At 37.3% G+C, this 22,813-nt stretch overlaps 1 protein-coding gene across 2 annotated transcripts in view; it reads left to right on the forward strand.

The window, feature by feature from the left end:
• LOC126184627 (exocyst complex component 1) overlaps nt 1-9,543 on the forward strand; it is a 254,800-nt gene extending 245,257 nt beyond the window's left edge. For both annotated transcript variants that reach the window (XM_049927094.1, XM_049927095.1), the window contains 2 exons: nt 5,603-5,797; nt 6,396-9,543. In XM_049927094.1, coding sequence (XP_049783051.1) covers nt 5,603-5,797; nt 6,396-6,548 — 348 coding nt within the window. In that variant the 3' untranslated portion in view covers nt 6,549-9,543. The remainder of the gene's footprint in view (nt 1-5,602; nt 5,798-6,395) is intronic.
• Nucleotides 9,544-22,813: the final 13,270 nt, after the last annotated feature.

Here is a 22,813-nt window from a genome sequence, read left to right on the forward strand (position 1 = left end):
GTACTTCTAGCTGTTCAGAAGCCAAACTTGTAGCGAACAGGCTGATCTGGGAAGGGAGCTATGAGCAGTTCATTATAGAAAATACAAAGGGTGATAATTTATATGATTTTTTTTCTGATAAAGCCTGGGGATGTATGGCAGAAACAGAACATAATTGAGGGGATGAGTAAACATAGGGCTGTAGTAGTTGAAGTGTTCTTAGAGAGCACAAGGTTGACAAAATCTAAGAAATATATCACAAGTCAAATGGGGGGAGGGGGGGGGGGGGGGAATAGAAAAGTACTTAGCTGAGATGTTCCGGTCAGTGGTAAAAATACATGAAAAGATGTTAACACTGTGTGGTCAGAACTGGTGCAGATTATATCAGAAAGTGAAGTAAAGCCACAAAAAGTCATGAAGCAGTCACAGAGGCAGTTTATTACATTAGAGCAGTGAGAATAATAAAAAAGGAGGATAAGATTGCAGAGGAACAAGATCAGGAAGTAAAAATGTAGCAAGGCTTGTCTGTAACCCATAAAGGAGGAGTTAAATAAAGTTAAGAGAGAAGCAGAAAAATATTTCCTGGAACAGCTGATTGTTGGGGTGAACAGTTACAATCAAAGGTCGAGAAACATGTGGGTGTAGAAAAAGCCACAAGGGAATGCAAAGACACTCCCAACATTCAAGCAGCAAACAAGGTATTGTAAAAGGTTGCAGGAAAAGCAGAACTATGTAATCAGGAATATAGTTGTACAGTGAGTACGGGTAGGAAGGTCTAGGGGAAAGATGTAAAGAGACCAGAGATGGATGTCGTTAGAGGTTTCACATTTAATAACAGGGAAATATGTGTAGTCATAAAAGCACAAGGACCAAGAAAGGCAGTATGGTTGGGCAGAATAAGTGGAGAAATACTAAAAATCATGGGTTGGAGCACTGTGCCTTACCTAAGATTCCTGTTTAACGTATTTATGAATGATTGTGGGCCCCCAGATGAATGAAAAGAAGCAGTGGTAAAAATGGTGGTATACAAAGGAAAAGGAGAATGAAACAATAGCAAAAACTACAGACTGACTTGTATTGTAAGTAAAATATTTGAAGGGTTCACCAATAAACACATATAAGAGTGTTTCCTGGAAGTAAGTTGATGGTGTACGAAGCAGCAGGGTTTTCGTGGGACTCACAGCTAGCTCGTTTCCAGCTGGATATATTGGATGTGATTGACAGGAGAGGGCAACTTGATTGGATAGCCCATGATCACGCCAAAGCTTTCAGTAGGGTGAATCACGTGGTACTGCTAACAAAACTACAAGGACTAGGTCTTGATGAAATAGTAGCATGTTGGGTGACAGAATATCTACAGCACATAGAACAGAGACTTCATATCAAAGGTAATAATGATAGAGAGGTGTACCACAAGGCAGAGGCCATTGCTCTTCCTGATTTATGTCAGTAATATTGAAGAAGGGGTAAACTCTGAGTTAAGACTGTTTGCTGATGACAAAGTAGATTACAAGGAAGTAAAAACTTAGCAGGATGAGACCTTCTACTGAAAGATCTAAAAGTCATCAGAAACTTGATCCACTGGAGGAATAGGATGTTGGCAAATGCATTTTCTCCTAATTTGTATATTTAATTGTAACACAACTTTCTCCTAATTTCCATATTTAATTTAAGGAAATTGAAATTAATTGTGTTACAATTAAATATGCTAATCAGGAGAAAATGCATTTGCCAACATCTCATTTCTCCATTTCTGTGGATCAAGTTTCTGATGACTTCTAGGTATTTAACTAGAAGGTCTCATCCTTCTAATCGCCAACTTATCTGCATAAATATGATTACGTCTCCTGATTGTGAATGATACTTTTACTGTGATCCCAAAATCACATGCCTCCATGTCTCAGTCTCAGTCTTACCTCAAAGTCTCCATAAATTAATCAGTTCTACTATTTTATTACCCTGTGCATGATGTCTCTCCTGTGTCATATATTACATATAAATTCTGCATGGGTAAATTGATTGCCCTTAACAAGACCTAATCAGTGACATTTTGTGTTACACTCAGATTAATTTTTTACAATTATTTGAATTTGGCCAACTCAGGACCATGTGAAAAGGCTGATTTATGATATATATTTTTTTCATTCCCAATACTTGGTTATTCTTACTCTCAGTTGTTGTCTTCTTTCTCCTGTCCATGTCCCTCCTCTCTATTTTTGTGTTTCCTTCTGGAAACCCTTGACATTTTGTACATTTTGCCTGAATTCATGTCTCTGTCTTTTATTCCCAACTCCTGTAGCTCTTTCTTAACTTCTTTCTTCATGAAAACACGTTTTGCTTCAAAAGCAATTACTCCAGAGTAAAGGCGTTGTTGTTAGTAATTCTTATTACTCTCTGCATGTTGGTATATTTGCCTGTTACTTATTTTATCTGTCACCTATAGTTATCTAGTCCCTCAGTATGAATATTCTCCATCATTTGCGTACTCTCATGAGCTCAGAAGAGGAGAGGGGAGCCATTTTCCCCCACCGCAATACTAGTTTGCAAAGTTTTTCCCTTTCATCATTGCGCTCTCTCTCTCTCTCTCTCTCTCTCTCTCTCTCTCTCTCTCTCTCTGTCTCTCTCTCTCTCTGTCTCCCCACACTGTCCAACTCATCTCTTGCACCAGTTTGCAGTTACTGAAATTCACCACCTCTATGCCAAAGTGGCCCAAATGGCTCTGAGCACTATGGGACTTAACAGCTATGGTCATCAGTCCCCTATAACTTAGAACTACTTAAACCTAACTAACCTAAGGACATCACACAACACCCAGTCATCATGAGGCAGAGAAAATCTCTGACCCCGCCGGGAATCGAACCCGGGAACCCGGGCGCGGGAAGCGTGAACGCTACCGCACGACCACGAGCTGCGGACAAAATGGCCCAACCAGTATCCCTCAACTTCTAAGTTCTTCAACCATAAATCAAGATAAAGACAAATTAACAGATTTTGAAATACAAGAAATATGTAACACACTGTTTTGCATAGAAAAAGAACAAGAACTAACATGACTAACATGACAGTTCAGAACTTGTAAGGGGTGTCCCAAGAGTATATGTCTAACATACGATGACAAGAAGATAGAAGAAGTGGACAGTGTTAAATTCTTGGGATTACAGCTTGATAATAAATTCAACTGGGAGGAGCACACCACAGAACTGCTGAAGCGTCTTAACAAATCTCTGTTTGCAATGCGAATTTTGTCAGACATAGGGGATATAAAAATGAAAAAGCTGGCATACTATGCTTACTTTCATTCCATAATGTCATATGGGATTATTTTTTGGGGTAATTCATCAAGCCAAGCTAAAGTTTTCCGGGCACAAAAACGTGCAGTAAGAATTATATGTGGTGTGAACTCAAGAACACCCTGCAGAAGCCTGTTTAGGGAACTAGGGATACTAACTACAGCTTCCCAATATATTTATTCCTTAATGAAATTTGTCATTAAAAATATATCACTTTTTCAAACCAACAGCTCAATTCATGGAATCAATACTAGAAATAAGAATAATCTTCACAAGGATTTAAAGTCACTTAGTCTTGTACAAAAAGGTGTGCATTATTCAGGAACACACATTTTCAATAACTTGCCAGCAGCCATAAAAGGCTTAACAACCAATGAAATTCAGTTTAAGAGAAGCCTAAAGGATTTATTGGTGGCCAACTCCTTCTACTCCATTGATGAATTTCTTAGTAAAACCAACTGATTTGTATATAAGTACAACATAACTTCTGCACAATTTCAGTGCAGTAATGTGTTCACTGAAAATTTGTGTGTCTCTGTGTGTGTGTGTGTGTGTGTGTGTGTGTGTGTGTGTGTGTAAGTATAATCTAACTTCTGCACCATTTCAGTGCAGTAATGTGTTCATTGTAAATAAGTATTACAGTAATTGTATTACATGTTTATTACCTTATAAATAAATAAAAAACTTTTTTATTTTAAATTCAGTGCATTAGTATTTGTAAAATGACTCTTAGTGTTCATTAAAAAATGACGATCATTCCACTTGGGACCTGTGGAATGGTACATTAGCTTATTTGTTTTAGTTGTAAATATTTGTCATGTATTGTTGTTTTTCTGACATGTTCCACATCCTGGAGGACCTCCTCACTACGGATCAATTGGAATGAAAGTAAATCTAATCTAATCTAATCTCAGTAATATTGTACCAACAGACTAGAGTGTAAAGGATTTGTAAACTGTTGTAATTATAGGAAAAAGTTAAAAATGTTATCAATCCAGTGATACTGTCATACTTTAAAAACTATGTTGTAGTGTAGATGGGAGATGTAGTTTTTATCATCTAATATGGTTGCTGCCTTACACAGCTGGGAGCGTGAAAGTTTAACATAGATTCTATGCCATGTTGCAACGTGGCAGTTTTTCAGACACAAAGCGCTGACAGAGGTGTAATCAACAATGACTGACAATGTAAAAAGCTCAGAAATGACGTGGGATCAAACCTATTTAAATCAAAATTACATATAATTCAGTAGCAAACAAATGTACTATATTCAAGTTTCTTACCAAATTGTTTATTTGTGTAGCATAGTTTAAAATTTGAATGTACAGATGCGTATACAACACATTTAAAAAAACCAATATAAATAACCACATTCGTTCATCACTTCATGTTCAAAGGAGACAATGAATAATAATATCTATCTTTTGGCAGTACCTTTTTGTTTCCTCCATCAAAGCACTTAAATTGCATCACCTTCCACAGAAAGCAGACTGCAGAAAAAATTTTCTGCACAAAAAGACATATAGTATACATACTGCAAATTTTAGCATACTTTCTAAGTGTCAAAATGAAAATATGCAAAGGCACTACAAAAATGTACGTCTATGGCTGTTAATGCACCAGAAATGTTTGCCTACTCCATAACACATAAAAAGTGTTAATTTTGTAATTATTTTTCCAGTAACTAAATGTTAACAATCATTTCATAAACTCACGTAAGAAGTACAATAAAACGGAACTTATTTAATAAATTTTTCACGTGAATAAAAAGTTACTCTGATGCTTGATGAAAAATACTACTCTCTCAGTTTTCCCCCAGTATTCATATATTCTCTACCCTGTTGTCAGGCCTTTTTTGCCATTTCAAATTTTTTTGGTTCATCTGTAGAAATCTTTTATTAACTAAATGAATGAATGAATGAATCCTTTTGAGTGTGAAATTATGTAATTTCAATGAGCTCAATCAGAGAATATTTATGTGAACCGTAACAAGACAAAATAGAATTAGAAATTGATACGGTGGAATAAGCTCATCTGAGAATAATTATTGAAATGGGCAGGCTATTGTGCATGTGGCGTCCTGATGATAATTTTTTTATTGAAATATTTAACATGTCATTAATATGACAACAAAGCCAAATTGTTGCTGGCGATAATATAAAAAGTGCCATGGGGATGAAACCTGTGCCACATTAAAATTAATAGCAATGTGATTTATTTATTATAAGTCAGAGATAACAGATTTGTTAAATAAAGACCTATATGCAGACATCTATATTACCTTCTAGACTTAACTGTTTAAGTTTAAAACTGTCAACTTTTTTATTCTGCAGTTATTTTTTGATGGAGTTCAAGCTAAAGTTGCTCAAGGTGTTAAAGAATCGGAGATAAGTTATCAGATGGCTTACAGCAAACAAGAATTGCGGAAAGTGATAAAAGAATACCCAGCACGAGAAGTGAAAAGGGGAATAGATAATTTGTATCGCAAAGTGGAGAAACATCTCTGTGAGCAAGAAAATCTTTTGCAGGTAATTAGTGACATTATAATTCTTCTCCTTGTTCTAATAATAAAGGTAAATTGCACAGTGCCGTGGTTGTATCATATGTACTCAGCATCAGTTGTTGATAATTGGTAGCTTGACAGTGTGTGGCTGCATACATCTTTAACTTTTAATATTGCCTATACATCTCTCTGGGATGAATATTAGTGGTGATACTCTAGATAACATTCATGATACATTTAATAAATAAGATTTAAAGAACCACTTTTACACCTTTGTTTTTTAGTTCACAAAATAATGAGTATCTTGGAGAGAAAATAACACTTATGTGTAATTGGGTAAGGGGGGAAGTTAGCAACTATTTTTCCTGTAAATCTGGCTTAGGTATTGTGCTTTAGTTCCTCCTCTCTCTCTCTCTCTCTCCCTCTCTCTCCCTCTCTCTCTCTCTATCTATCTATCTATCTGCAGGGAAGTAGTCAAGATCTGAGTAGAGAAAATGAACTTTAATGCTCATGTTGCAGCCCAGCTTCTTAAAGTGTTGAGCTTGTCTGTGACGATTGTCTTGCAGTTTGAATCTGTCTTCTGTATACGTTTCCTGATTTAATGAGATGTTTTTTGTTTACAGGTCGTCTGGAGAGCCATGCAAGAAGAATTCATACAGCAGTATAAGTATATAGAAGAACTTATTCAGCGGTGTTACCCTGGCTCCATGATTACACTTGATTTCACGATACAGAATATTCTTGAATTTTTTTCAGAAATAGCTAGGTCACATTAGTAAATGTTCCTTCCAAAAATTAAAATGTGGAAGCTGTTTGTATAAAAAAAAAAATCACAAATAGATAGCTGTACTGTAAGATCTTGGAATGACCAAGATAACACAGGTCTGCCAAAAAAAAATATTTTTTGAAAGTTGTTTGAAATTTCATAACTGACTTTTATGTACTTTTCAGTGCTGATTTCAAAAATGCAATCCATTTTTTTCTATCATGTCAAGTTTTCTCGCAAAAAAGGAAGTATTTTTGGGCATAATAACAAAATTTAAGCAATTTATCACATTTTTTCCAACATTATAAAATTTTATTTATAGATCATGTTCTAAACTACGTTTCCAGTACACTTCCATTTCTCTTGTGGCTAGCATTGCTGTCTCTGGATCACGGGGTCCCGGGTTCGATTCCCGGATGGGTTGGGGATTTTCTCTGCCCGGGGACTGGGTGTTTGTGTTGTTCTCATCATTTCATCATCATCAACATTCATAAGAGGGACTCGATTTGACTGAGTAAAAATTGGACTGCGTAAAAATTGGGACTTTGTACAGGCGCTGATGACCGCACAGTTGAGTGCCCCACAAACCAATCTTTTTAAATCCATTTCTCTTTAAGCTCATAAGTCCTTATAATAACACTTTCAGTTTTCTTTTATTGCTTTTCTGGCTGTGGACTTCTTGAGGATCATCTCTTTTTATCATCCAGCAGTAGTCCGCTATCATGTTGACATTCCACCTTCTTTGATATCTTCTTTCCATTCCTTGATGTCTTGGTATCTTTCGCTGTGCTCTTCACTTACATCACCAAGGTTTGCAGGGAAGTAGTCATGATCTGAGTGGAGAAAATGATCTTAAATGCTCATGTTACAGCCCGGCTTCTTAAAGTTGTCGAGCACATCTGCGACAATTGTCTTGTAGTTTGGATCTCGTTTGTTTCCTAGGAAGCTGGTAACAACTAATTTAAAAGATTTCCATGCTGCCTTTTCTTTTGTTTCCATTTTGTCCACAATGTTCGGATCTGTCATTAGTTTTCTAATGTCTGATCCGACAAAGATTCCTTCCTTTAGCTTTGCCTCGGATAAACCAGGAAACTGTCCACAAAGACATTTGAAACACTCCCCTTCTTTTGGCAATGCCTTAACAAATTGTTTCATCAGCCCGAACTAAATGTGAAGTGGTGGAAGTAACACCTTTTAGGGATCCACAAGACTTTTCCTCTCAACATTTTTAACCCCTACCTGCAAGGATTTTCTCAAGGGTCAAGCTTTTTTTTTTTTTCTAGTGTTGCTTTCTGTCTCTACTGTCCCATTCACAGAGAAAACAAGGGAACTTTGTATAGCCACTTTGTTCACCAAACAGCATTGAAATCACTTTTAAATCACCGCATAGTGTCCATTTTTGGTCTGAATAGCATAGTTTGTTTAAAACCAGTTCAAGGTTTTCGTAACATTCTTTTAAGTGAACCGAGTGTCCAACTGGTATAGAAGCATACTTATTGCCATTGTGTAGAAGTGCTGCTTTAAGGCTTCTTTTTGAAGAATCAGTAAAAGGTCTCCACTCATCAGGAGCATATTCTATTTTGAAACGTGCCATAAGTCCAGGAACATCACTGCAAAACACCAGGTCACCTTCTTGAGAGAAGAAAGATACAAACTCCTTTTCCCTTGATCGATACCAAGAAAAGGATGTACCCGGAGCCAACATATGTTTATCTTTCAATCTAGATCCTAAAACCTCTGCTGATTCTTTAGAAAGGCCTAAGTCTCTAACTAAATCATTCAGTTCAGATTGTGAGAATGGAATGGAATCAGTTGTGCCAGGATCATAGCAATCTCTGTCTTCTGCACTATCACCTTGCTGAACCAGTGGCTTGTGATCATCTATATCATCCAAAGAGTCTGTAGAAGAGGGTATTGGTACTTCAGGTCCATGAGGAACAGGGCGAATGGCTGATTGAATGTTAGGGTAAGAAATATCCTTTCTGTTTTTCAAATTGAAACCTCGTATGTTGCAAGAACAAAAATAGCAGTCATCGCTATGATTTTTGAGCTCCCTCCAAACCATTGGTATTCCAAAACGTAAGGACTGCTTTTTACGTTGAAACCGTTGCCTCAGTTCTTGAACACACACTGAACAAATTTTGTCTGGGGCCCAAGGCTTATCTTCATCACCTAACTTTATGCCAGAATAGGTGAAATGTACTTTTACAACAAAATTCAGAAATGTTTCTTTGTTGCTTTTTAATGGTATAATTACCACAAATGTAGTAGAAGCAATGTGGCAAGTGTATACATCCTCTGGTAGCCATTGTCCACTGTCCATAAAACAACTTCACAACACAAGAAAACAGTCACTACTTTAAAGCACTAGTAACAACAACATGCGAACAGCACAGAGTGAAGAGGTACTGTGAACTGAAGGACAATAGCAGAAGCTCACTGCTTTGTGATGGTGGGGGAAGGGGCAGCGCGACAAACAGGCACTGACATGAAAATACTGCTGGCTTCTCCTAATAACTCCTTATTTTATGTATATCTAGTATAAAAATGGCTAATTAACAGTTTATGAAGATCTTAAAAACCAAAATTCTAACTCACTAGAGTGCTGAAATATTAAAAAGCTAAAACTAGACAAGCAATTTGTGGAATAGCTGTATATGATGGAATTTTTTCATTATTTTCCCGAAATCAATGTTGAAAACACTATAAAAATCACTTAATAAATTTGAAACAATTTTTATGTCGCAGACCTGTGTAATTATTTCCTTACAAAGAATTTTTTTTTTTTTTTTAATATAAGCAAACCTTAATGGTAAAAATTGTGTTTATGTCCAACACTGTGGGTTACTTTCATTGTAACAGTCATTGCAGAACACCCACACATTATGGTAATCTTGATTAGATTATTATCTCTGTATATAAATGTAATTGTCACAAAAAAATCAAAAGTTGAAATGTAATTGTAAGACTTGAAAATAAATTTCATAGTTTAATAACTTTGTAAATAGTGTTATTAATCTTGCAATTATGCTTTATTAAACCCTTTAAATATATTGAAAAAGGTAGGTGGGTAGATGCATGTTATTTGAAGCAATTTGAAGAGATCAAGATACACTATTTCATCAAAAGTATCTGGACGCCTGGCTGAAAATAACTTACAAGTTCATGACGCCCTCCATCGGTAATGCTAGAATTCAATATGGTGTAGGCCCACCCTTAGCCTTGATAACAGCTTCCACTCTTGCAGGCATATGTTCAATCAGATGCTGTAAGGTTTCTTGGGGAATGGCAGCCCATTCTTCACAGAGTGCTGCACTGAGGAGAAGTATCAATGTCGGTTGGTGAGGCCTGGGACAAGAGCGGCTTTCCAAAACATCCCGAAGGTGTACTATAGGATTGCGGTCAGAACTCTGTGCAGACCAGTCCATTACAGGGATGTTATTGTCATGTAACCACTCAGTCACAGGCTGTGCATGATGAACTGGTGTTCAGTTGTGTTGAAAGATGCAATTGCCATCCGCAAACTGCTCTTCAACAGTGGGAAGCAAGAAAGTGCCTAAAACATCAATGTAGGCCTGCGCTGTGATAGTGCCACACAAAACAACAAGGGGTGCAAGCCCCCTCCATGAAAAACAAGACCACACCATAACATCACCACCTCCAAATTCTACTGTTGGCACTATACGCATTGGCAGATGACATTCACCGGGCATTAGCCATACCCACACCATGCCATTGGATCACCACATTGTGTACCATGATTCGTCACTCCACACAATGTTTTTCCACTGTTCTGTCGTCCAATATTTATGCTCCTGACACCAAGCAAGATGTCGTTTGGCATTTATCAGCATGATGTGTGGCTTATGAGCAGCTGCTTGACAATGAAATCCAAGTTTTCTCACCTCCCGCCTAACTGTCATAGTACTTACAGTGAATCCTGGTGCAGTTTGGAATTCCTGTGTGATAGTCTGGATAGATGTCTGCCTATTACACATTGTGACCCTCTTCAACTGTTGGCAGTTGCTGTCAGTCAACAGACGAGGTTGGCCTGTGTGCGTTTATGCTGTACCTGTCCCTTCACATTTCCACTTCACTATCACATGAGAAACAGTGGACCTAGGGATGCTTAGGAGTATGGAAATCTCTCGTACAGACGTACGACACACGTGACACCCAATCACCTGACCACGTTCGAAGTCACTGAGTTCCGCAGAGCACCCCATTCTGCTCTCTCACGACACCTTACGACTACTGAGGTCGCGGATATGGAGTACCTGTCAGTAGGTGGCAGCACAAAGCACCTAATATGAAAAACGTATGTTTTTGGGGTCATCTGGATACTTTTGATCACATAGTGTAGGATAGTCATTTGAGTTACACAAAAACTTAAAAGAAGTATATACAGGAACAATGAATGTGGTGAGATACTGAAAAAAATGTGCAAAAACTGGGGCAGATAGCTAATTAATAATTTCCAAATCAGTGGAAATACCAGAAAACATGCATATCAATTTTATATGTTGCACTGTGCTCTTCTAGGTTGTCTGAGATGAACTTTTGAACCAAGTTGTTACCTTTATGTAAATAGGCACACTGTAGTTGTTCGCAAAATATGAGAAACTAACTAACTAACTAACTATAAGCACTCCCTGACACCAAGCTGATTTCGTAACCTATGGTGCTGGAAGTCCTGGAGGGAATGCAAATAATGGGAATGGGAACATTTGCTGTGTTTTGCGATTGATAGGCATCTAAAATGTATGGAAATAGTTTGAGTTTTTGGGCAATTTCCTCCTTCAGATCTATCTGCCCCCTCCCGACCCGCCTCCAAAAAAAAAACCACACACCACCAGTGGATTTATTATATTCCACTCAGTTAATTTGCCCTAGGTAAGTGAAATGGTTGAGAGGAATGAAAAGGAGAGGAGAAGCAGAGGATAGGGAGGCTGGGAGAGGTACCAGCAAAGGTGGAGGGTTGGAATATGACCTGCACTGGTGCAGGCAGGGAAATGACACATGATGAAATTGATGACTAGGTTGGGGAGAGGGGATACAATTTTGAAGAGAGACACCATGGAGAGAACCCTGTGGATGTAAGTTAATGGAGTGAAGTGGTAGGCATTGGAGCAGGGATGGAAATGGAACAGAGCTCAAATACCCCTATCTAGAATTGAATCCAGGACCTCCAAGTCTGGAGTCTTAGTGCTTGACCCGCTAGACCACCACAACCAATTTCATCTTTACGATATGTAGCTGGAGTCGGCCCAAATATATACTGCTCTCACATCTTTCATATGACGCCCAGTATCACTTTGTATTGTCCCTGTTAATACATATTGATAAAACGATTTTCACACCAAACTAATATGGGACTGTTATATCGAATGAGCAAGTAAAATTCTTCTTTAAAAATCATTTTGTTTGTAACAGGAAACAGACCAACCCTTTCCATCAACACTGGGTGTCACGTGAAAGATGTGATGAGGGGTGTTTGTTTGGGCTGACTCCAGCTACACATTGCAAAAATGAAATTGCAAATTTACACACAGCCACTGTATGGTGGGTAGTGGAGGGTACCATGTACCACCACTAATCATTTCCTTTCCTGCTCCATTCACAAATTGAGCAAAGGAAAAATGATTGTCTAAAAGCCTCATTAGGGGCCCTAATTTCTTGCATCTTATCTTTGTGGTCCTTACACCAAATGTATGTTGGTGGCAGTAGAATCGTTCTGCAGTCAGCCTCAAATGCCAGTTTTCTAAATTTCTGCAATAGTGCCTCACAAAAGGAGTTTCATCTTCTCTCCAGGGATTCCGATTTGAGTTCACGAAGCATCTCCATAATATTTGTGAGCCAGTCGAACCTACCGGTAACAAATCTAGCAGCACGCCTCTGAATTGCTTTTATGTTTTCCTTTAATCTGTTCTGGTGGGGATCCCAAACACTCTAATAGTACTCAATAATGGGTCACACTAGTGTCCTGTTTCCAGTCTCTCTTTCCCAAAATTCTCCCAATAAGACAAAGTCGAGCGTTTGCCATTTTGATCATTTGCTCAATAACATAAAATGTTTGGCAGATAGTGAAGCAAGTTTTAAATCTAATTTAAAATCATTTCTCCTGGACAACTACTTCTAATCCTATGACAAAATTCTAGCAGCAGCAGCTTCATTCATCTGTGTATCTCTTTTTACAGGGATTTAGGACATGTCAAAGTATTTACAAGTTTAGATCAATTTAAAATAAGCTAATTCATATACACATATATTTACACACTTATAGTTAGAGACAATCAATAGATTTACTCCTGGTATGCAATAATATTAACTTTTTTTTTTTTACAAATAACTCATTAAATAATGTAATGCCACACTGTTCACTCATATCTCACTATCAGTCATTGCACACGCTATGCACACATTGTTTCATAACACTTCACTCACTACACACACACACACACACACACACACACACACACACACACACACTGGTAATCTCTGGGCCATTTTCTGTACCACAACTTCCCATTTGCTATCCTGAAAAACTGAGTCAGTATCCATCCATAATGAGTGACATGTTGAGCTCAGAAAAAGGAAGAGGTATTAGTATTTTGCTATTATAGCTTGGGAGTAAGTATTTCTAGAAAGGAAGGAAAAAAAAAAAGTGAAGGTGTTATATGGAATGTTGGATATTTTATAATCATTATTATTATTATTATTATTATTATTATTTGTATAACATTTCTTGTGTAACCCCTACTCTGTTTTATCTAAGTAATCCTTCAATGTATAAACTATATTGTGTAACAAGTACTTTGTAGATGCCCTTTTAAATAAGTGTATTTTTGCAATTTCTTTAATCTCTTTTGGTAATTTGTTATACAGTTTTATTCCTTGGTAGAAAATGCTGTTTTGAGTTTGTTTATTTTTCTTGGTAAATGTAATTTGAGTCTAGCTCTTGTTGCATGGTCATGGACAGAGCTGTTTGTGCAGTTACCAATGTTACTTTTGATGTGTACAGCTGACTGGTAAATGTATTCACATGGAGCAGTTACAATTTCCAGTGTTTTGAACAGGTCTTTACAACGAGCTCGACTAGTATTTTTGGTTATTATTCTTATGGCTCTTTTCTGGAGTTTGAAAACTGTGTTTGTCTTTTGTGAATTTGTTCCCCAAAAAAGCATGCCATAGCTAAGAATTGAGTGTACATATGACTTATATGTAACTAAAAGACACTGCATGTTACACACTGATGATAGTATTCTAAGGGCATTACATGCTGATGACATTCTGTTTGCAAGTACCTTCGTGTGTTCACACCACTTCAACTGAGAATCAATATTCATTCTAGAAATTTTGCATTTGTTACACAGTCTATAGAGGTGCCATCTACATTTAATTTAACATTGTCATTTTTCCTCTTCAAACTGAAATTCATAGCATAAGTTTTCTATGTTCAATCTCACTTTATTGCCTATTGACCAATCATAAACTTCCTTGAGAGTTTCATTTGCTTTCTCGGCAAGGAGTTCTCTTGTTTTCTCAGTGACTAAAATATTGCTGTCATCAGTGAAGAGAATTTTTTCACCATGAGTAACACTATTGGGGAAAGTCATTGACGTATATTAGGAATAGTATTGGTCCTAATATGCTACCTTGCGGAACCCATATGTTAATGTATTTTGGTTCTGATAAGTGTTTTACTAAATGTTTAGATCTATTTGTGAAGTATATATTATCTCTACTCTTTGTACCCTATCTGCTAGGTATGATCGAAACCAGTTATTGGCCAACCATCTTATTCCTAATGCTTCTAATTTATTAAATAGAATCTTATGGTCGACTGTATCAAATGCCTTAGAAATATCTGACAATATGCCTGTGACACACTCATCTTTATAAGAGCATCAAATTCAACTTTTGTGAATTCTATGGCTGACTCCATATTTTTGCCACTTCAGAAACCAAACTGTGATTCACTTAAAAGATTGTATTTATTCAGGTAATTCATTAATCTTTCTTTCATAATTGCTTCTATTATTTTTGAGAATGCTGACTGCAGAGAAATGGGCCGGTAATTTTCTATGTCTTCTGCATTACCATTTCTTAAGCAAAGGTAAAACTCTTGCCTATTTTAACTGTCCTGGAAATGTCCCTGATGTGAAGGATTCATTTATTATATTTGTTAAGGGGCCTTGTATAATCCCTATGCATTGTTTCAGTACACACATTGGTACTTCATTTAAGCCTACTGACATTTTATTTTTTAGTTGTTGAACAGTTTTACTGACTTCATTCTCTGTGGTTGGAAGTAACAGCATTGTATTTAGTGCAATATTATTTACAGGTGTTATATTTGTTTGGGGGAATTTTTGGTGTAAATTCTCAGCAATACTTGAAAAATGCTCGTTTACATATTTTGCTGAGTGCTGTGTATCATTTATTACTTCATCCCCCTGTCTTAGCAGCATGTTATTCTGCATTTGTTTGCCTCTCTCCGTTTCCTTTTTTATAACATCCCAGGCTGCTTTGCTTTTATTTTCTGCATTATACAGGGTGGTCCATTGATAGTGACTGGGCCAAATATCTCACGAAATAAGCATCAAACGAAAAAACTACAAAGAACGAAACTCGTCTAGCTTGAAGGGGGAAACCAGATGGTGCTATGGTTGGCACGCTAGATGGCGCTGCCATAGGTCAAACTGATATCAACTGCATTTTTTTAAATAGGAACCTCCACTTTTTATTACATATTCGTGTAGTATGTAAAGAAATATGAATGTTTTAGTTGGACCACTTGTTTTGCTTTGTGACAGATGGTGCTGTAATAGTCACAAACATATAAGTATGTGATATCACGTAACATTCCGCCAGTGCGGACTGTATTTGCTTTGTGATACATTACTCGTGTTAAAATGGACCATTTACCAATTGCGGAAAAGTTCGATATAGTGTTGATGTATGGCTATTGGGAACAAAATGTCCAATAAGCGTGTGCTATGTATGCTGCTCAGTATCCTGGACAACATCATCCAAGTGTCCGGACCGTTATCCAGATAGTTACGTTATTTAAGGAAACAGGAAGTGTTCAGCCACATGTGAAACGTCAATCACGACTTGCAACAAACGATGATGACCAAGTAGGTGTTTTAGCTGCTGTCACAGCTAATCCGCACATTAGTAGCAGACAAATTGAGCGACAATTGGGCATCTCAAAAGCGTCGATGTTGAGAATGCTACATCAACATCGATTGCACTCGTACCATATTTCTATGCACTAGGAATTGCATGGTGACAACTTTGAACGTCATGTACAGGTCTGCCACTGGGCACAAGAGAAATTACCAGACGATGACGGATTTTTTGCACGCGTTCTATTTAACAACAAAGCTTCATTCACCAACAGCGGTAACGTAAACTGGCATAATGTGCACTATTGGGCAACAGAAAATCCACGATGGCTGTGACAAGTGGAACATCAGCGACCTTGGTGGGTTAATGTATGGTGCAGCGTTATGGGAGGAAGGATAACTGGCCCCCATTTTATCGATGATAATCTAAATGGTGTAATGTATGCTGATTTCCTACATAATGTTCTACCGATGTTACTACAAGATGTTTCACTGCATGACAGAATGGCGATGTACTTCCAACACGATGGATGTCTGGCACATAGCTCACGTGCGGTCGAAATGGTATTGAATAGCATATTTCATGACAGGTGGATTGGCCATCGAAGCACCATACCATGGCCCACACGTTCACCGGATCTGATGTCCCCAGATTTCTTTCTGTGGGAAAAGTTGAAGGATATTTGCTATCGTGATCCACTGACAACGTCTGACAACATGTGTTAGCGCATTATCAATGCATGTGCGAACATTATGGAAGGCGAACTACTTGCTGTTCAGAGGAATGTCGTTACACGTATTGCCAAATGCATTGAGGTTTACGGACATCATTTTGAGCATTTATTGCATTAACGTGGTATTTACAGGTAATCATACTGTAATAGCACGTGTTCTCAGAAATGATAAGTTCACAAAGGTACATGTATCACATTGGAACAACCGAAACAAAATGTTCAAACGTACCCACATTCTGTATTTTAATTTAAAAAACGTACCTGTTACCAACTTTTCGTCAAAAATTGTGAGCAATATGTTTGTGACTATTACAGTGCCATCTATCACAAAGTGAAAAAAGTGGTCCGACTAAAACATTCCTATTTCTTTACATACTACACGAACATGAAATAAAAAATGGGGGTTCCTATTTAAAAAACGCAGTTGATATCCATTTGACCTATGGCAGCGCCATATGGCGGGCCAACCATAGCACCATCTGGTTTCCCCCTTCAAGCTAGACAAGTTTCGTTCTTTGTAGTTTTTTCGTTTGACGCTTATTTCGTGGGATATTTGGCCCGGTCACGATCAATGGACCACCCTGTGTATTATTTTGTCATTAAATTACTTTTTTTGCAGCAATCAGCACCTTCCTATAGATCTTTTTGTATCTATGATAGAAATTTAAGAATTATGGATCATTGCAAATCTTTTTCATGGAACTGAGGTGTTTAAGTGTTTGGGAGGACTTCTTAATACCTGCTGTTATCCATCTGTTTCTGTCAGATGTTGATACAGACATGCATACTTTTGGAAATGCCTTTTCAAAGTTCAATTAAAAAAATGTGGAGAATTTAGAGAATTTCATATTCACATTGGTTTCCTTACACATTTCATCTCAGCTTTGTTTTTCTACTTCTTCTGAAAAATCTTTTATTTTAATTTCTGATAGATGTCATTTGTAGGCTTGTAGTTTAGGGAATGATTCCAAGCCTGATTTTACTGTTGTTATTTGACAGAGATGGTCAGATAGTCAGAGATCTTTTACAGCTACATCACATTTTTCCCTGTCCATATTTGTAGTCACTTGGTTAATTACTGATGCAGTCATTGGAGTGACCCTTGTTGTACTATTGACCAATAAGGACATGCCAAAACTTTGAAGGATGTTTATGAAGGTGCTGCTGGATTAATTTATGATGTTAGTGTTGATGTTAATGTCCCCACACAGAATTATGTTGACCTTTGTACTTGAGACTTTATCTAGAACTTCTGTTAACTTATTGAAAAAAGTGTCCACACTACCACTGGGAGATCTATACATACAAAAGATGATTAATTTCTTAGTGATATCAAGCCCTGTTAATTCAATAGCTGATATTTCAAAGTGTTTCTCTTCACTTACGGTACTGAGGTCATGTCTTGATTTGAACTGTGTTCCTTTTCTGATATAAATGCATGATCCTCCACCCCTGGAAGTACTTCTGCAGTAAGAGTTTGCCCTTTCATACGATGATAATACTACATGTTGGATTTGTGTATCTCTACACCAGTGCTCAGTAATACAAACTACTGTGCAGTTCAAAGATTGGAGCTCAACTTCTAATAGTTGTATTTTATTTTTTATTGATTGCATTTTTTGATGGAGGATTGTTAAGTCTATGAAATGCTCCATGTTACTCTTTCCAACGGTTTGTTTTTCTTTGTGACATCTGGTATATGTGACGTTTGAGGTGTTAAAATCTGCCTTATGAGTGATTGTTTCAGTATTTTTTAAAGTGCTGGAAATACTCTTTAGGCAGGGAAACCTGTTGTCTAGATTTATCCTAAAAAAGACCTACTTTTCCTGCCTTTGACAACAGGTATTTGACCATGTGTGGCCCGATATCCACCCCCTATACTTTCATGAATCAGCTGCACCAATCTTCCCTTCCCAGTCCTGTTTAGGTGTAGGCCATGCCTAGTGAAACCTCATCTGTTGATAGTCCCGAATGGCACCAGAGAAACATGAGCAAAGTCGGCTGTCCTCAGAGCCACCTCCAACCCCACATTGATTCACCTCACAGCTCCATCAAGATGTGGTCAATCATGTCACCGGAACAGCTCAATAAAGTGTACGTTGGTGCCACGAGTCAGGGAAGCTATCTTGTCCAGGTCACCACCAATGTCATATGACCCATCCCTGTCCAAACTGTTTGCCGCCCCACCCACTATCACTACATGGTCCTCTTTTGTAAAGTCCTTACATAAAGATGGTTCTAATGGCTCTGAGCACTATGGGACTTTACTGCTGTGGTCATCAGTCCCTTACATAAAAACCCTAGGTCCTCTATCACATGACTTAGCCCTGCATTTGGCTTGAAGATACTGGTGGCTTGGTATGCTGCCCCTAAACATTCCTGTGACTGAGGGCCTACACCTCACCCATGGCTACTACCTAGCAGCAGCACTTTTTTCTTCCTAACACTTTGTACATTCCTAGGCTTCTTGGCCTCAGTTGAAGTGTGCTGCACTTTTCCTGCTCCTCATTCTACCTGAGGCTCTTCTCCACGTAACTCTGGCAGTGGTAGATACCTGTTCTTGGTGTTGATGATAAAACTGTCAGTTCGCGTTCTCTTTCTTCCTATCCTCCTACGAGCTGCCAGTTCCCAACCACCCTCCTCCTCCCTATCTCCCTTGATCCTTATGAGTTCCTTCCTTGCCTCCTCCAACTGTGCCTGAAGGGCACAGATTTTCCTTTCCTGTTCCCCAATCAAAATGTTCCTACTGTATTCTCTGCAGTTACAGGAGAGAGCCTCGTCTGTTCTCCCAACATTCCCCCCACTGCATCCTCCCCAGTGAAAATATTTCCTACAAGATTGGCAACAAATCCCTCTAATCACTACCTTATAAAAGCTCCCACATTTCTCACTCATGGCCAGTTTCAAAAGAATAATTAAGTTTTAAGAATGTTTTAAATTTGTCAAGGATGTGAGATTGGCTGTGTGTAAACACAAAACGACACAAAGGTCTTATGTATGGTGGTTGTTGTATTTGTACTGTTTTTGAGATACAATGACAGAAGAATGAATTTTTTTTGGTCAGGTTTTTAAACATTTATAACTCAGAAAATATAGGCCTAGATCGCATCTATCTAACTAGTAAACAGTACGAAATGTGTTAGTTAAATACAATTTAGAAGCATTTAATTACACTTGTATGTGACATTAGACACTGATGAAACTAGTAGCTGTCTTTTTTAAACGAATTTTGCACTATCAAGTAAACCTGAATAGAAATTTTTGTGTTTATGTCACGCAAAATTTCAGGCTATGTTGCGATTATTGGGACATCAGCTAAAGAACAAGTTTTTTCAAGAACAAGCTCTGCTGGGATGCTAATATTCAGTTGTGTTACAAGAATGGACACTACAGCAAGTATACAAGACAATGAAAATTTCAATTTGATAATATTTCCTCTTAAATAAGTTCTTTCAGCGGATGAAGAAAATACTTGTGATCTCACTCGGCAGCCATCTAGTATTTAAATGCACTTGCATGTATGGGAATAAAATGATAATGTGTTCATTAATGTTAACACTAATAATGTGTACATATTCTGTAAACTGACTCATTCCACATCAATCTGATAAGAGATCATTCAAATGATGTATGGAATATGTAACTCACTAACTAACTAACTACATGCTCATTCTATTTCATTTTGCTTTGCAGTGTTATGCCTAGATATTTAATCAACTCAGCTTTGTCAAGCAGTAGGCTACTAATATTTTATTCGAACATTGCAGGATTGTTTTTCCTACTAATCTGCATTAACTTGCATTTTTGCGCATTTAGAGCTAGCTGACATTCCTCACACCAAATAGATATTGTGTCTAACTCATTTTGTATACTCCTACAGTCACTGAATGACAACACCTTCTCATACACCACAGCATCATCAGCAAACAGGCATAAATTGCTGCTCATCCTATGCGTCAGATCATTTAGGTATATAGAGAATAAGAGCAGTCCTATCACACTTACCTGGGGCACTCCAGCAGTACTCTTGTCTATGATGAAACACCAGAGAAAATGCATCTATCAAGACTTCGGAGAATCACCCGGAATAGTGTATTTACTGAGGAACAAGTGATAATTGTTAGGCTATTGTAGCCATGTATCATAAAACAGAAAATCAGTTCACAACACTTATTTATATTGCTCATGTTAATGCACTGAAAATAGCTAGAATTCAAATTTTACATAACACTTGTGTTATTAGCTATTATCAATAATGTTTCCATCAATTGGTTCTACTAACAAATTCATCAGTGGAGTAGGAGTAGTTGGCCACAAGTAAATCCTGTAGACTCTTAAACTGACCATTATCAGTAGCTACACATTTTTATGGCTACTTGCAAGTTACTGAAAATGTGTGTTCCCAAATAATGGGCGTTTTATGGACCAAAGTCAGTGATTTTAGGTATTTATGAAGATTATCCTTATTTCTAATATTGAATCTATGACCTGAGGTGTTGGATTGGAAAGGAGATATATTATTTATGACAAATTTCATTAAGGAATAAACATATTGGGAATGAGCATTGAGTACCCTCTCTTCCTTGAGCAGATCTCTGCAGGACATACTTTATTTCATACCACAAATAATACATATTTCCTGCATCTGGACTCTGAAAGTTTTAGAATGTCTTGATGAGTTACTCAGAAAATGACTCTGTGTTACATTAAGGAGTGAAAGTATAACATTTTTTATTTTATTTTTGTATCATGTATGTTGAATAGATCCACATTACAAATAAAGGTTTGTTTTAAGTGATTCAGCGGTTCTCTGGTATGTTCCTCCCAACTGAATTTATCACCAGTTTGTGATTCCAAGAACTTAACACCATCAGCATCTTCTGTCTTCTTGTTGTGTTATGTTAGACACATACTGGGAGGAAACATCTTACAAATACTGTATTGCATAAAGTGTCATTTCAAATTTTAGTGACAAAGAACTGGCTAGTAACCATTTATTAATGTCCATGAAAACTTAACGATCATCGAAGATGAGCCAAGGAAGTTGCGAAGAAGTTCTGTGTAAGTCTTGGACAGGGAATTGTTAGTAGAGGAATGCTCTGAGTGTTACTTTTAACATTATATGAACACTACACCTCTCTCACAGCATCTATTAAAATGCACAGTTGCCGCCTTGTCCACATACTAACTGTGTTGTTCTGTCTGTAGTATCTACTGTACTGAAATACAAGGGAATCAGCTAGTGATGCAGACATCAGCCTTGCAGTTCTTGGTCCATGTATTGTGGCATGTTCACAATATCAAGTTAATTCACTTCTGAATGGAGATTTCTCTTATATATACATAACATCAAATACTCCAGAACATAGTTCTATTAAATTAAAACTCTAAAATACTTTAGAAAACATTAAGGTGAATAAAAAAATAAATTTTCTGAAATCAGGACTCACTCTTTCAGATGACAGTCCATGTCTATATCCTTTCTAGTGCAGTTGGTAATCATTATTTCAGTCTATATATTTGATCTTATGATAAGTTAAAGGGCACAAATACAAATGGCATTATCTGACATTTAATTGCTAGAAACTACAAAAACAACATGTTCTTGATTAATCTTGAATGCACCAGTACGTGGAAATGGCATAAACTAGCACACATGCTATAGAACAAATGTCCTTTAAGACTACAAATATATCTTTTCCTGCTATTTTATTATAATAAATTACACGAAAAAAAAACAATATTTTGAAAAACTCTCAAAATACCAGTGCTGTGAAGCAGCATATATTAATAGCATGTACATTATAATATAGAAACTACCAAATACCAAAAATAACTGCAAGCAGTAAAAAAAAATTATGCCTGCCAACTCCCCGAGCCTGTTACCATATACAACACTATGAAATGTTACATTAGATGCTTGATGTAAGATGACCAGTCCTCTTTGATTAATTGGAATGCTGCAAGCATTGGAGGGGGTAGGTGCAATGCCATGGAGTGTTATAGAATGATTGCCGAGACTGCCAGTGCTTTTCTTGCTTGTGAAGTAGTTGGTTTTTCCCATAATGCTGTGACATGCATTGTTGTTGGTCGGCTTGCTTTTCGACTGTTGTTGTTGTTGTTGTACCTGTGGATTTGTTGTGGACTTTCAACATCATTGTAGTTGTGGCCATGTTTCCTGTTTATCCTGCATTAATGTGCATCACACTTTTCATTACCACTGAAGAGTCAAAATAATCAGCAAATACCATGTCATCATATGCAGGTGCAATCTGAACCGTAGTAAGCAAGCTCACACTACACTAACACTGCCAGCATAATTCTGCTGAAGATCCAATGATAGCACATTATCAAATAGTATATTTAACTGGTGTGTGTCTGATACCCACAGTGTATGGAGATAGAAATGA

The sequence above is a fragment of the Schistocerca cancellata genome, chromosome 4, assembly GCF_023864275.1.
Source record: "Schistocerca cancellata isolate TAMUIC-IGC-003103 chromosome 4, iqSchCanc2.1, whole genome shotgun sequence".
In the NCBI taxonomy this organism is placed as follows: domain Eukaryota; kingdom Metazoa; phylum Arthropoda; class Insecta; order Orthoptera; family Acrididae; genus Schistocerca; species Schistocerca cancellata.